The following is a 16369-nucleotide window of genomic DNA, read 5'->3' as shown; positions in this document are numbered from 1 at the left end:
GGAAAAGCAGAAGGATCATCTTGTGACAATTCACTGCTCTGCTGGGAACCATTAGGACCTCGCATTCATGTGGATGTTACTTTCCACCCCACTAACAACATTATGTTAGACACTAAAAACATTACCTTCAGAAGGCCTATATCCATTCTCTGAGTCACAACTGTTTTGGAGGCACAGGAGAGATCTACACAATATTAGGAAGGTGGTAATAATGTTATGCCTGGTCGATGTACACACACACACATATATATACATATATATAGCAATGGCTCCCTCTGGTGGTGAAACAAATAAATAGTTCATATACAGTACAGTATTTAAACTTTTTATTTTGGCATTAATATTTTAAAAATGAACATATCTTCCCTTTAAGACCATATAATCTGTAATCATAAGTGAGTTGACAGATCAAAAACTTCAGTCAACTTAAAACAGGGAGAGGATGAGATATGCAACAAAATAAAGTCATGTTTTCAGAGTAGCTTAAGTAAAATCTTTTCACTTACTATTTTTCCCCCCACAGTCTGAGGGAACCAGTAAAAAGTGTTTATTTCTAGTCAACTTTAAAAGACAAACAATAATATAACAACTGTATTTTAAACAGCACACAAATGAACAGTTGCATACGCACAAGTAAAATACAGAATTTGGGGTTTTATATGTACAATATTTACAGTGTTACACACACGTCTTGAGAAAATGTGTTGCAGGCAATTCCTCCTACTGATGGTGTCTTCGATGATATCTGTATGTTCTGCCCTTGCTAATGAAGCCTACGATGACAGACAGAAAAAAATATGAGTCTAGACACTTGTTCAACTTGTAAAATGTACTGCTTCTCTGTAAAAAATGGAACATGTTGACAATCACCTTTTTTTGCCCTTTCTTCCTTCCACTTGTAGCTGTCACCAACAGGATATCCTATGGTAAGAAGGAGGTTTAGGAATATTAAGTCAGATTAAAAATGTGTTTTCTTGTGACTGAGTTAATTTATTAAACAACTATCAAGATTTTTTAGACTTGGAAAAAGAAAACAACACACTTTGTTCAATTGAAGTTTTGCGCTTTATGGCGTTTGTCCACTCTATGGCTTCACTCTTGGTCCTCTTCATCAGCGGGGTTTCAGATTCAAAGGAGGCGTGTCTTCGTCTGCGCACTCTGTCAAAGTTACTAGGTCTAGGCCTTGCTTCCCTCTGCAAATCCAAACTGTTCCTGCTTCTTACGTCCTCTTCCATCCCCAGGTTAGGTTTTCTGTCTCTCCTGGTTGGGAAGTACCCCTTCTCCCACTCATTGTTCACTTGTTTCCTCGCTGATGACAGTTTGCTAGTTGAAGGTGAGGGACTCTTTGTGGGAGTGTATGGATGCTGTGTTGCGGGGTAAGACAAAGAGCGCTGTAGTTCAGATGAACACCCTTTAGAGATTGGCTGAGCTGTACTCTGCTTAACTTTAGGCAGTGGGGTTGTACCACTTGCCGGTTTTAGTTTAGAGACAACTTTTTCTACTTTATCTCTGGATGGATGAGGTGTCGCCTTAAGCTTCTTTCTTATGGGGGTTGTGGAATCCTCTAATAAACTGTTAGTTTGGGGCTTTCTGCTGAAATACAAACTGTTTTCGTGATCAGTTAGGGGATCTTCACTGTCCGATGAGAGTATTCTCCTCTTCCATTTGACGTGTTTTTTTCCAACACTTCTTTCTGAGGTCATCTGCCTGGAGTTCTCTTGTCGAGCATGGTCAGGGCCATCTAGGCCCAGTGAGGAATTCTGCATCTCAAGTTCACACTCATGCTGCGCCTTAGACGAGACGCCAGAAGACAGTCTGGGCTCATGGGGTTTCTTTTTCGTACCGTTCATAGTTTTTCTCTTTTGCTGAACACACGGAGCTCCTGAAGAGAATGTGCTCGTCTTCTCATCTGTTTGGGTACTGTCATCCTCCATGTCAGATGACAAGACTACTACATCTGAAATCTTGTGTTCTGAGATCTTGACTTCAGCATTCCCACATCTGGCTCTGTGTTCCAACAGTGGGGTACACTTTTCTGGACTGTGTGGATGGTCAGAGTATGAATTAATTCCGTCATTAAATTCTTCTGTAGGTGGAATTCTACTGTCAAAGTTTCCACAGTAACTGTGCACACTTTCAGACTTTTGGTCACTTTCATTATCCGAGTCAGAATCACTGATTATTATATATTCCTCTTTTGAAGTATCATGTGTGCTCCAGGTTGGACTCTTTTGCAAATTACTCACAGCTTCACCTTCACTTTCTGTCATTGAGGATGCAGGTGCACTCAGGTTTTTCAACAACTGCCTTGGCACGGTCAAGTAGTTGTGCTTGTAACCAGGCGAGTAATCACAGCTGTCTTCAGTGTCACAGCTGTCATCTGGCTCAGAGGAGGAATCGCTCCAGTTCTGGGGTGCAGTTGGATTTCTCTTAGCTGTGCTCATTCCTGGTGACGTCATCTTTATTGCCCCAAAGTGTATGTGTTTTGCTTTTTGAAATCTCTCAACTGTGTCGAAGACTTCGATCTGAGAAAAGGAAGAAGCCGGCATTGGGTCTGGAGGTGGCAGTGATAGCCCAGAGAGCGTTGGACTTGTCCCACTGTGTCTTGATCTGTCTGCATGTTCAGCACCACCCAGCAAAAGTTTTTCTGGGTGAGCCTGGTCTCCGTGTACTGGTTCTAATTTAATATCCAATATGCTTAAACCTACGACCAAGTAGTCATCATCCATGTCATCATCAGTCTCGTCTGCATCTTCCGAACCAGAGGAAGGATGATATGAGTTGTCTGTCTGCCATCCCAAAGGTCTCCCACTTTCACAATCATTAGTTTTAAAACTAGGTGGACAAGACAAATGCTGTACTATGTCAGGTGCTTTAGACTTCTTTGGCACTTGTTTCTCTGGAATCAGTTCCTCCTCTGAAATGTTCGTCTGCACCAATCCATACTGCTTAATGTTGGGTTTGGCAACTTTTGGTGAGAATGAAGGCATCTCCACAGCCATATTTTGAATTTGGGGATTTTCATCTTCACTTACATCTTCATATTGAATGTTTTCAAAATGCGATGAAATGCCCGACTCTGCAAGTTCCGTGTCAAGTTTTTGGTCCACGTGTGACATGTCTTCAGAATCTGAAATATCCTCATATTGCACATCTTTTATAACCGTCTCAGATGTTATTCCTCCCCTCACGCTTTCAGGTAAAGGGGTGAACCCCGTCCCTTTGTTGTCATGAAGTGTCCGTCTTAAATCAGCCTGTGAATGCACATCAACCGTATCCTCCCTCATACTTGTTTGCCTGTGTACTGCGTCACAAATCAGATTTTTATCAACTGATGAATGTACAATGGAATGTGTCACAGCTTTGTCTTCGTAGGCAATATGGCGATGTTTATAAACTTCAGTGTTTCTCAGTTTGTTTGCATTTGCATCTAAATTTGCATTGAGCTTTTGAGTGCCTAAATCCTTGGAGACATCTGCCACACCTCGGAAACTATCCAATCCTGAAGGCTCCTTTGATTTTAAATCCTTAGCTCCTTTCTCCTTCTGTGTCATGTGTTTGGAAGAACAAAGTCCAGGCACTCCGTCATCCAAATTGTTCTCAGTATTTAACCTTAGAGGTTTGTACTTTTCTTGTGGACACGCGTAGCCACCTGTTGAACTGGGGTACTTCTCTGTCACTTCGGGCCCTCTGCTGGAAAAGCAACTCATCTCTTTGTTTTTGGTGCAAGTGGATGTGGCTTCCAGTGCTCTTCGTTTATAGTCTGTGGACATAAAAAGATGAATGTTACCCATTTCCAATATTGTTGAATAAATCCTCCACAATAGCATCAGCTGCTTCAGTGAAGTTCATCACACAATTTAATTGTTGACGAATAGTTCATATTCACACACGTCCAAGCAAATAAGCATGTCCTCCCCATTTGCAGACACAATTACATGAATTTGTTCTAAATTTGCAGGAAAATGTACAGAGTTTACGACCGCAGAGATGATTTACGAGTTTACCTGTTGAATGTTTCTCTGATGAAGGTGTATGACTATGTTCTCTGGACCTCTGAGTTAACACGACATTTGCTGTACTGTCCTTTTCAAGGGTTTGTCCAGCAGCAGTAGTCCATGGCTTATTCACACCACAGCTGACTGTTTGCCTCCAGACATCTTTGTAGAGGGTAAAGGTTGCAGGGTCACAGGCAACAGTGGAATTAAGGAGTACGGATCCATTTTTTCCACTTTTCTTACTTAACTCCAACTTAAAATGATGAACCTTTTTTTCAATGAATTCTCTTATTTCATCATCTGTTAACTTTTCCTCCCCCACCGCCATGTCTGTCAATAGCTGATCAAATTTACATAGAAATTTGACAAATGTCTGTGTCTAGACTGTCTCCCTGAAAAGCTGTAGCAATGTGCTGAATCATCTGGCAAAATTAAAATGTGTTCTTGAAAGTGTAGTCCATGGAAGTGAGTTATCCAAAAACAAGTGGATGAACTCGGGTCACTCTGAGTAACCGAGAGTACCGAATGGGTGCTGCGTTTATTTGTAATCCATTTGCTGGGCAAACCAACAGTACAGGTCACACACTGCTGTCCCGAAGTGATGTGAGAGCAGCAACATCATGTTGGTGTCGGAGGACAGGCCCATCCTTGGCTGTGGGCTCACTCAGATCGCGTTGAATGGAGAGCAATCTTTCAAGTGATGACTTCAGTTATGCACTTCTCTTGTCTAGGGAAAAAATAAAGAGCAAAATCAGCAGATGACTATTTTCACTCAATGTGTCATAAGCATTAAACACTGATGAGAAGGTCATAATAAATCCAAGTTCAAGGCACTCGAAGGGGGTAAGGTCTGACTTGAATTGGGAGTTGTGGACTAGTAACATGAGTAATTTTAGAGAAGTAGGACCATAAAGTCACTGGTTAACATCCACCAATGCCCATGGCTGAGATGTCTAAAGGCACTTTTTAGTATAGAGGGCGTGCATTGATGTCAATGCCGCCTGGGGCCACGCCACTCTGAGTGGCAAAAACATGGTGAAATGCACCAGTAAATATAGCAAGACCCAGGAAAATGTGGTTCAAATTAAGGACAATTTGACTTGACAATGATCCATACAAACCAGTATAGATTTGGAAAGTGGATTATTTCAGTTAATTTTTTTCCACTTCAGTTATGATAAATGTAGCTAAATAAAAGATGCTAACATTGAGAGCTTTACTGAGAAGTAACGTTAGACATACAATACTGTAGTGTCCGACTGGACATTAAAAGGATGACCGAGAGTAATCACAAATATTCTGTTTATTGCTATAATGTTATTTGTTGTTGGAACTGAAATAGCTGATGTTGGCCGTAACTACGCCACAACTCTAACCGCAACTCTGACAGCCCTACAGAACATAACCCAAGTAACTTCAGGTATGACTTCATCAAAGAAATACAGCATAAATTAATATAACTTGACACTAAATATGGACCACAACACCAGGTTTCAGTTCCTGGATTCCATTTGTTTCTTTTTAACGCAGTGATCCATTTACTTCTATCTGTAGAAATATATATAACCGCATTATAACTAATGCGGTTAATCGCCATCTCAACTGTCACTTCTTGCCACTCAGTGGCAATAACCAAGGATACTTCACTGGCTGTGATGTCACATACATACCCTCTATTCAGTTAAAAACTTTTGCATCCCAGCCATCTCCATCACCTTGGGTGTACCACAAGGTTCTGTCTTCGATCCAGTCCTCTTTATCATCCACCTCCTCCACCTTGGTCATATATTCCATGAGTACAATATCCACCTTCATTGCTATGCGGATGACAACCAGCTCTACCTTTCCTCCAACCCCACCTCCACCTTTCCTACTACCTCCCTCTGCGTGACTGTCTCCAGGAAAACAAACTTGGTTCTCTTCAAACTTTCCCAAACTCAACGATGGCAAAACTGAGGTTCTCCTCATTGGTTCCAAATCCAACCTCAGCTCCTCGGTCTGCCCCTCCCCTCGAGTCAAGAGTCTGGTTGTCGTCCTCAAAAGCATTCTGTCTTTCCATCCTCACATTAGTAATGCTTGTTGGTCTGCATATTTCATATTTATATCTTCAAGCCATGTACTATGCATACAGTAGAGTCATCCCTATGGAGAGGTTACTAGCACTTTTGATGCATAGTGATATGGTCTCCATTTTCTGCAATCCATCGTCAGTCAAGAATTACCAAAACATTTAGACAAAGATTTACACATCTTTATCTATTTCTGTTTGTGAAATTTGACATACACGTTTATAAACACATGAATTATGTTTTAAACATGCATCACTGCTATGAGTTTCGACAAAATCATTCACTACCTGTGTGATCGAATAAGAATCAATACTCAATCAATACACTATTCATACTTAAGAGTAGTTGGGTAGTGGCAAACCATAGCAGCTGAAAGCTTGTGTTCAGTATCACTTTGTTTTTGTTTTGTTTTTTTTTTTAAAAAAAAAAAAACTCCAAACCATTTTGAATGCACATGGTTTAACCTTATGCACACAAGAAGTCCCTGCCCGCCAAATTTACTGGTCATTCTGGGACAATAACAAATGAGTGACAAATCTTTACATTCAACTGGTCATGTGTGGTTACTCCACACCTTCAAGATGTTCCTGACAGACCAATGCAGGCCTTAATGTTTTTAGACAAAGATGATTCAGTAGCTCTTGTATCAACCAACATTTCATAGGTGGTACCATGGACTGTAATTTGAAATATTGGAAGATCCTCAGACCTCCAACAAAGTCAGTATCTTCAGAGTCACTTATTTGAGGTTTGTCACGTTTTTCATTTCAAATGACATCAGGATTCAGTTTGTGCAAGGAGTCATGGTCTTTGCAGCTGTTGATTCCTGTCCCCAAATGGTCTGTTGGCAGTCATATTTCCACCTAGACCTCTTCCTCTACTAGAGTGAAAAGGGCCAACTGGGCCATCTGTAGTTTTTCAGCAGCTGCCTTAGTCCTCTTCATTTGTTGGTTTCTGTGGTCTTAGACAACAGTCTCAGCATTTGCACAATATTTTTTAACATAATTTAATCTGGCACGTTGCCATGCAAAAACAGTGTCTAACGAACATGTCTCTGATCTCTGATCCACTAGGGTCTGAATAAACTGTCTTTCCCATGAAGAGTCAATTGTATTGTCAGGTGGCTGTTCATCTCCGCTACGTGTATTACAGACCTGAAGTTTTCTGGAGATGTTTCTCCTGATTTATGTACAGATGCATATGCAGTTGTCATATTAATGACTGACTTGAATCTCTATTGTAATGCTTGGGGAAAAGCTTTCAACTGAGTTTGATAAGGAGGAGCATTTCCAGTATTTCACGGAGCAGCCGAATCAGCACATTTCACTTCTCCCCAAGCAAGACCCATTTTTGCCATATTCTAATTGTGCTGAAGTTTCTCCAGAGCATTTGCAAACACCTTGCCATCACTCTTGGCCTCTGGAATCAATAATGGCCCCCAGTTCAGTGAGTTTCAGTGGCTTATAAACATATTGAATACCGACGGTTCCTTTTGGGCATTCTATCATTGGAGCAAACAATGGACCATCCAGAAACTTCGTCATCTACTCCCAATGCAGGTGAAGAGTATAAGGTTGGAGCTGACATCTTTGGTTGATAGACAGCACACGACCTAGTGGTGCCTCGGTCAGTTAGACAAAGTTTCAGTTTCTTCTGAAAAGACACTGGACTTCACAGTGTCATTGGTGTAGGTATGTTAACGGCTTCATCTAATAGTTCATTATATGATGAGGATGCACAAGTAGATGTTCCTGCAGAAGAAGCTCCACTATCAACCCATTGATCTGGTTGCACTGGAGAAAAGGGAACTGCAATGCAACACTTTTAGTTTGTTGATGACCTGAAGAATGGAACGGTCAAACTCTCGCTCTTTCTAAAGGCTGCCGATATTCAAATAAATCACTGTGTCCTACACAGTGTCTGATATCTGCCACCGAATCTAATCTTCTCCTTGAATGCAGAACAGCTCACGATAGTATGACTATATAGGCTGTATATAAACACAGTCGCACATCCATTCCCCGATCAGTGAAATTTCCTCAACATGATGTATAGCTAATTCAACTATGCACTTCCATTAACAAGATCGTCTAACAACACATTTGATTTGTTTGGGTAAAAAAAACAAAAATTGAACAAAAATCTCTGCCCTTCAGAGATTGGTCTTTATGGAAGTAGACCAAAACTTTGCTCTGTTTTTGAGCTGGAGATTCTACAATAATACAGACTGAAAGGCCATCGAGTGGCAAAATCAGAATGTAACAGGCAGATACAGAGCGAATAACCCAGGCCGACCCGGCATTCACATCAAAGTCAAGCCAATAAAATCTTTTGCCAGGTCGACTCTTTTTACTTCGAGCGAAAAACCCTTGTCAATACCCGTCGGATTTTTTTCCCAACGTGAAAGGGGCGTTAGGAATCATTTGATCCATAGTACAGACCTTTCGCCCTATGGCGTCCCAAACCCCAAGACAATCCATCATATAATCATAATCCCAATTTAAAGGACCCTTGAAATTCAGGCGATCTATGAGATCATGCAACAATGCTATTTGAGCTTTTTCCAAAGCCATCTCGTGGCCTGCTAGAGTCAACCTCTGGTACAATTTAGGGTCACCAATTAACAAGCATGTCTTTGAAGGTGGGAGGACACCAGAATATCTGGAGAAAACCCACGCAGACACAAAATGGTACTGTATAATAAGTTAATCCCATTACCTCTTCAACAAGAGCTTTAGGAGTCAATTGTTCCTTTCAAACATAAACATCCTCCACACTCAAAGAAACAAAGGTCTTAACATGTTTATATGCTTTATCAGTCCTCCCTCTATTATCAGCTTCTTTTTTCCATTACTTTAAAGTTTCAAGAAGCTTTGCCCACTTTATTTTTTCACAGGCATGTGTTTTAGCTTAACACATTTTTAATGTTTCCCCTCAAACTTTATTGCTATTATCTTTTTTCTCAAGCTTCTAAGTGAGGCATGATGGAAACTACCAGCTTCCTTGCCATTTTGGGCAAAAACTGTACAGAACCATATTTCTCATAGATAACTCTAGCAGGACCTTGAATGGCCATCTCACAGCTACTATTTGCACCAATAGTTAACCTATTTACCTTAAGGTAAAGAGGTATATGAATGCAACTAATAACATATTTTCAGATTTTTATGCATTTTTCTAAGTCTTTCAGATTTCCCAGGAAACTTAAGTTGTCATTAAATGTTTCTCAATTTATTAATTTGTACTTTTTTAAATAAATAGACACAGGTTTGTCTATTGCTCCAGTTTACCGATGAGAAATTTTTAATTTTATTTTGCCATGAATTGACTCATTTTCCTGCAGCGCACAAACACACTCTGTCTTGCCTGCTACAACGGTACATGCTTTTGTCAAAGTGAATCCTTCAGCAGCCTATGTAGAAAGATGGAAGCCTTGCAGATTCCACCTTTTTCATCGACCACCATAGTAAAGCCTTTTGACACGTCAGGAATACCCAAAATAGGTGCACACTAACAAAAGCTTCCTTTAGCTTTTTAAAAGAATGAAGAGTTTCAGTAGTCAAAGTCACAGGGCTGTGTGCCGTCTGTCCGTGAGAGTGAATGGGCCAATTTAGCATAATCAAAAATCCAGTGCACAGTGCACTTGTTGTTTTACCAGCTGGAGTTTTCCTAACGACGCTTTAGGTCCTCCAGTTGTAACCTGAGTCAGAAGTCTTCTGAAACTCCAAGGGGAGACAAGAATCAAGAGACATCTTTCTTTAAATAAGATTCAACTCTTGAGACAAGCAATTCACCAATATCTCTTCTCTCAAGTCGATATACAGACACAAAGCTTACTATTTACCAAGTATCTGTAATATGACTTATTGACGAATATTATACACAGTTCCTCAAGAACTCCCTGTCTAAGAACCAAACACACTTTAACCTCAGTGTTTCCTTTAAATTGAAATTTTCCAAAATTTGAATGTTCAATAAAATACAATGTACGCATAATTATTCATGCCAGTTAATACCTTTAACATGAAAAAAGATTACAACTACTTACTGTGGTTGTAAAACACCTATACAACATCTCCTTAAGTGACCCTAAGGCACCTGTGTCCAGTAAAGCATGAGAAGGGGATAGTATTGACCTCAACAGAAACACCATCTTTGTGGTTGAAAATAACCCAGTAAGGAGGTCAAACAGCAAACCATTTTTTGAATTAATATAGAACTAGTAACTTCACTTCTACATCCCTAATTTATCATCTGCCCATTTCCTCTAGTGTAAATTATTGTATAGTTCCTATTTATAGTCTATATTCAGTGCACAAATCCATCACTGACAATTAAGTTGAATCTTTTGTGTATTTCGCTCTATTGATGACTTATTTCAAATGAAACTGTTCTTTCCCCTCACAAATTCAACATATCTGAAGGCAATAATAAGGGGATAAAGGGGGGTGAAAATCTTAGATGTTTTCTACATTTAAAAGGGCATGTGCTGCTCAGCCTAGTAGTATCTTCAGTTTTGAAGAAGCTACTTGGAGGAGCTGCGAAATGTCTTCAAAAAAACGTTACGTCCAGTTGCCTTTCTTTAAGTGTCTTTTGGACTACCATGCCTTGGATGACTGACACCCTTCACAGACATTTGCCATAGGTGCTACCATGGAACAGTAGGCGATTAAGCCCATTGTCTGCAAAATGGTACAGCATCTTTGTTTAAGAATCTCTGTTAATGTACACTGCCTGGCCAAAAAAAATAAATAAATGGTGGGCATAATGTTGCCGCATCTAGACCTGAGCAACTCCAGCAACCCCAGATCATAGCACTGCCACCACATGCTTGTATAGTAGACATTAGGTATGATGGGTCCATCACTTCATCTGCCTCTCTTCTTACCCTACCCTACACTACCCTGGCTCTGGAACAGGGTCAATCTGGACTCATCAGGCCATATGACCTTCTTTCATTGCTCCAGAGTTCAATCCCTAGCAAACTGAAACCTTTTTCCCAAGGTAGTCTCACTGATTGGTATTTTAAGGTAACACGGTTGTTCAGTCCAAATCTCTTGAGTTCCCTTCTGATTGTACAAGTGGAAATGCTCTTATTTCATGTCGTTTTTTTTTTTTTTTTTTTAAGATTTGATTTCACCAAATCTTTAAGTGATCGCCAATCACAACTGATTTGGATTTTTTTCTGACCACATTTCTTCCTTGAAGCCGATGGTTCCTCACTATCCTTCCAGTTTCTAATAATCCACTGCACAGTTCTTAAGCCAAATTTATTACTTTCTGCTTCAGTCTCCATAGATGTTTTCTCTGCTTGATGCATGCCAATGATTTGGCCCTTCTCAAACAGACTAACATATTTTCCACCACCACTGTCTTTCCACATGGTTGTTTAAGAAATGAAAAGGTACTCATTGAATCAGTTGGGGTCGCTATAATGCAGTAATAATCCAATAGGAGGCTCCTACCCATTTGTTAGTTAAATCAGGTGGCAACATTTTTGGCCAGGAAGTGTATTTGCTTGTTACAGTCAGCATAAAACTGACTGACGAAGCAACATATTAGCCTCTTCATCCAATAAGGATTTTAGACATATCAGGACATCTGGATATTTTTTCATCTTTCAAGAACTTTCCACTGAACATGTCCCAACACATCCTTCAGACACATGGGTACAAGTTTCAGTTCTTCATTCTACTTCACCCTTCAGCCAGATGTTTCCTGTTTTTATTACATTGCATCACTGCTAAATCACAAGATACATAAAACAAAGGTGATTGTTGTGGACTTAAGCAGGGCGCACACCCAGCATGCTCCTCAGACAATCAATGGTGGTGTAATGGAGAGCGTGAGCAGCATCAAGTTCCTGGGTGTGCACATCACAGATGTCTCTCCTGGGCTACCAACACTGCGTTACTGGCAGCGAATCAGAATTCCTCCGTAAACTGGACAGCCAGACTGTGCAGATTCTACAGAGGCGCCATCAACAGCACCTGCAAAGCCCTCCGCATTGTGGGTGATGCCACGCACCAGTCACACAGCTTCCTCAGTCTGCTCTTCCCCCTCTCCCCATTCTGCTCCCCACCTCACACAAACGACCTGGTTGTTTGACCTGGTTCGCTGACCCAGCAATCAACCTGGGATTTTGTCGGCTCAGCTTGATGCAGCTTCGATTTGAACAGGAATGCCGTGTAGACCAAGGTTTTTCATCAATCAAATCAAATGTGTTGTTACATGATCGTTAATGGAAGCACATTGGTGAATCAGTCCCACGTCATGTTTGGGAAATTGCACCAGTTGGGGAATGCATGTGCGACTGTGTTTACATACAGTTTGAATAGCGATATTGGTTCCAAGGCAGCAGACCAATCATGAGCGCTGATGTGCCAGCAAAAAGGACAGCATATTTCTCCTGTGAGGTGCAAAGAATGATTCTCCTCAAATATGAAGAAGAAAAAGTCAAAAGTCACAAACACTGTGGCTGCATCGGAGAGGCGCCAAATGGAAAGGCAAGGGAGTGCAGATTGCATAAACTCGTAAATTACACATCAATGGCTCAATTAATTTACATTTAATGCAGCCATGAATCCCAATCACTCAGTGCGTTTACATGCAGAGCTTAATCAAGCTATGCTCAAAATTTGACTTTCTGACTACAGTCCTTGTCCCAGTTTACATGCAGCGCAAGAAAATTGAATAACTGTTCTCTTCTTCCACACTAGGTGGCGATACGCGTCTTTTCAACAGGATAATACCACGTTAATACGGCCCGATTTCCGGTTGACCTATGGTGTGATATAACAAACAAGAGTCGGTCATGCGGCAGACCGGCATTTCAAACAACCATAGGGATAATACGCCATTTTTTAATTTCGTATGTAATGTTCGCGCTACTTCTGATGCAGGTAAGACCCTGCCATCCTTCAGACGGTTCTTGTAGGGCTCTGTTTCTCTTCTTCTACGCCCGGCTTTCTTGGACATTTTTGTTCCGGGGTCACGCGCCACCGTAGTGGTTGTGGAGCATGCGCACACGCATTATCCAATTGGAAACTCCGATTCCAATCGCAACGCATTATCTGGGTGTCTCAATCGGATTATGAGAACTCCGATTTTAATCAGAGTAGCGTGTTCACATGCACTTAAGTTCTCCTGTTATAGTCCAATTAAGACAATAATTTATTTTTTTTCATGTGCATGTAAACGCACTGACTGTCCTGCATAGATGAATTAGTCTCATTCCCCCAGAAGTAACCCCTCTGGAATAACAAGAACATGGGAGCACAAAAAAAAAAAAAAAACTCAAGCACAAAAACATCATTTCATCTGGTGAGCTGGACTTAATTCCACAACGTTATATGGGCTACAATAAAGCCGGAAGCTGATGCCACAATTACAGCCTATTTATACATCAAGTTGTTAGCCTGAATGAAATTATCCTGATTTTGAGCTGTGTTTGAGCTTAGCAGAGACAAAAAGCAAAAATATACTCTTCTTTGTGTGGTTATCTCCTGGGGGATGCGTTCATGCTATAATGCTCTTCTCACGATTTGGGCTCCAATCTCAATCAGGTCTTCAATGAAAGGGCACCATTCTGTCCCGAACAGCTGATTGGCCGGTGGGTGGAGCCTTTTATCAGAATCAGATCAATCCTGAAAGCTACCCGAAGCAGGTTAGCCGTTCAGGGCAGGTTACCGTGGTAACTTTCCTCGATAAGAATGCATCCAGCTACGTTATGACGGAAACCCAAGGTTAACTCTGAAGGTATCTTACTAAGCCTGCAATTCTGCTTCGTGATACAGGCCTCAGGTCAACAACAAACTGCAACGTTACCTGCAATGTACGCGATGACGTATGAGGGGTTAGAAAAACACTGGACGAAGCCAAAAAAGATGCCATGTCCTTCTTTGTTTTGTTTTTTTTGTTTTTGTTTTTTTAAAAGAATCTGCCATCAACTTACAATAGTTACTCATCACAATAAAATAGTCCATCCTTTGTCAATCCACTACATTTATCCCTCTGCCAACCAGTTGAAAATGTTGTGAACACAAAAAAATAAAGAAATTCAGTGGTATGGTGAGAATTTTGATACCGCCCAGTCCTACAAGACGGTCGTGCTCTGTAAAAACACCAAAACACTTTCAACAATGGCGGCTGAAACTTTCACTGAACGCGAGTTGTACCAATGTCTGCACCTCTAAACCTCAGTTAACCTTACCGGTTCTTTACCGGTCCAAAACAATTCATTCAAAAGTTGCAGAGATGGAGAAGCAGCAGGAAACACTGAAGTCAAATCAGCTCTTGCGCTGTGCAGCGACACAGTATGTCGTTACATTTCTAGGGAGGGCACGTCGTCTACAAAGCGAGATCCAGGGGTCTGCCTTAACACAGCCAGCGCGTCACTTTAGCGCAGAAGCATAAATCACGCATGAAGGTTAAGCGGTTTCTCTGGGTTCGTAACTGTAAGTTAAACTCGTTTTGTAGAAATACCTTATTGGTTGACACGTTCTGCGCCTGGTCGCCTGGACAAACCCCGAGCGTTCACTTACTAACGGATGTGCATCCGAGAGAAGAAAAAAAAAAAAAAAAAAAAAAAAGAATTAACGGGCAGATTTGAGTCTTCTCGGTTTAGACAGAGCCGTTTTGAGTTGAAAGTGACCCTAATCACTTATCAGTGAGGTTATTTCGGCTTTTACAGCCTTCACTTGTGATAAAACTGGATTAAAAGAAATTGAAACTGAAATTGCGTCACATACGGATTGAGGTGTGTCGCCCCCTCAACAAACGGTTTCCATTATCAGCTCGTTAAATTGATAAACATGTACATAGGTACACGGAAAAAAAAGGGTGCATCAGTTCCCCTTGTGTTGGAAATTACTTACCAAACCTCCACTTTTTGCGTTATTTAAGGTACATATGAGCAACTTCAAAGACTCTTCCGAAGTGCTGGTCAACGCCTGTTTCACTTTAAACTTCCACCGTCTTGAATGTCATCTCCGGCCGAGTAAGTTCCTCAACGAAGAGAGATCCCATCGGAATTCTTGTCGTCCGCTAACCTCGTGGTTTTAAAGTAAAACTTTCCTCCGGGGTCCTCAACTCCATACGCCGATGTCCTCCCGCACCGTTCCTCAACTCTTCGACACCTCAAATCAGCGAAAGAGGACAGGGCAATTTATATGGCTCTGACGGTGAGCTCTGATTGGAGGAGCAATTCTATCGCTGAAGAAAGGGGGGTATGCAAACACCAATGAGAGTCGATCTGGACGCCGACGAAACTCACTCTGAACACATTGCTCAGCCAAAACATTATGTCCCCCGTCAGGTGAAGCGAATAACCCTGATTACACCACACCTGCCACTTTGTCCTCAAGATTCAAAAATCATTTATTGTTATTATGTCTGCGCATAAATGAATTTGGGCGGTAGCTCCTGACTAAAGCAGTGCAAATATAAAACAGTAGAAAGTAGGCTACTATAAATAACATAAAATTTGAGCTGTATAGACATATAAGTCAGCATGATCAGGAGAGGAGGAGGGGGTGGGTGGAGTGGATGTGTTTATGCAGGGGTAGAGGGTGATTTCACAGCCCTGGGGAAGACGCAGTCTCTCGTACCGCTTTCATACTGAAAATAGCACGCTGTCGTGGGGTTTTCCGACCAGGATCTACCCGGTGGGCGCTAATGATTTCAGACTGCCTAGATGGGTGGGATCTGAGTCCCCCCACAATCCCTTGTGCAGTTCTTACTAATACCCCTTCAAACTCTGTTTTTGACCTGCTCACAGCCCTTGAGCTTCTACAATGACACACTCTGACAGGCCATTGTTGTACACTGTCACCGCTGACAAGTCTTCTCTTGCATTTAAAAAAGACGTACAACAAAGAACGGTGTCAAGTGTAGTATATGGTCCTCTCCATTCGTTCTCAGTATTTGTTTCCTTTTTGAGGATGTCTATATAAAGTTTAAAGGTTAAAAGGTGATGTACCAGTTGTCAGTCCATAAAACTGCTAGACCTTGTAAGGAGACAAGTTTTGTTTGTGAATGGGGGTTCTTTGGGATAAGAACCATATATAAGGGGTCTGAAGGAGCTGAACGAGAGAGGGGATTCGACGATTGGCCAGAAGCTCTCTCAGATTCGGCAAGAGTTTGACATTGTTCTTTCTTGTAAATAAACCTTTTTAAATGCAAGATAAGACTTGTCAGCGGTGATCACTTCTTTCTTCAGCACATCAATATACAACACAAGCCTTGCCGGATCTGAGGGAGCTGCTAGTGCCAATTGTAGAATCCCCACTCATTCCTTATATG

At 41.3% G+C, this 16369-nt stretch overlaps 1 protein-coding gene across 1 annotated transcript; it reads right to left on the bottom strand.

The window, feature by feature from the left end:
• Positions 1-309: 309 nt before the first annotated feature.
• On the bottom strand, positions 310-15223 carry LOC125000271. Its single transcript, XM_047575703.1, has 5 exons — positions 14944-15223; positions 4008-4725; positions 1043-3763; positions 871-921; positions 310-773 (listed from the first exon to the last, which is right to left on the bottom strand). The coding sequence occupies exons 2-5, from the start codon at positions 4324-4326 to the stop codon at positions 721-723; spliced, it is 3144 nt and encodes a 1047-aa protein (XP_047431659.1). The 5' UTR covers positions 4327-4725; positions 14944-15223; the 3' UTR covers positions 310-720.
• Between the last annotated feature and the right edge of the window lie 1146 nt (positions 15224-16369).

This window comes from Mugil cephalus, chromosome 22 (genome assembly GCF_022458985.1).
Source record: "Mugil cephalus isolate CIBA_MC_2020 chromosome 22, CIBA_Mcephalus_1.1, whole genome shotgun sequence".
NCBI lineage: Eukaryota > Metazoa > Chordata > Actinopteri > Mugiliformes > Mugilidae > Mugil > Mugil cephalus.
The sequence above is the reverse complement of the archived record's forward strand: the minus strand, read 5'-3'. Positions and strand labels throughout refer to the sequence as shown.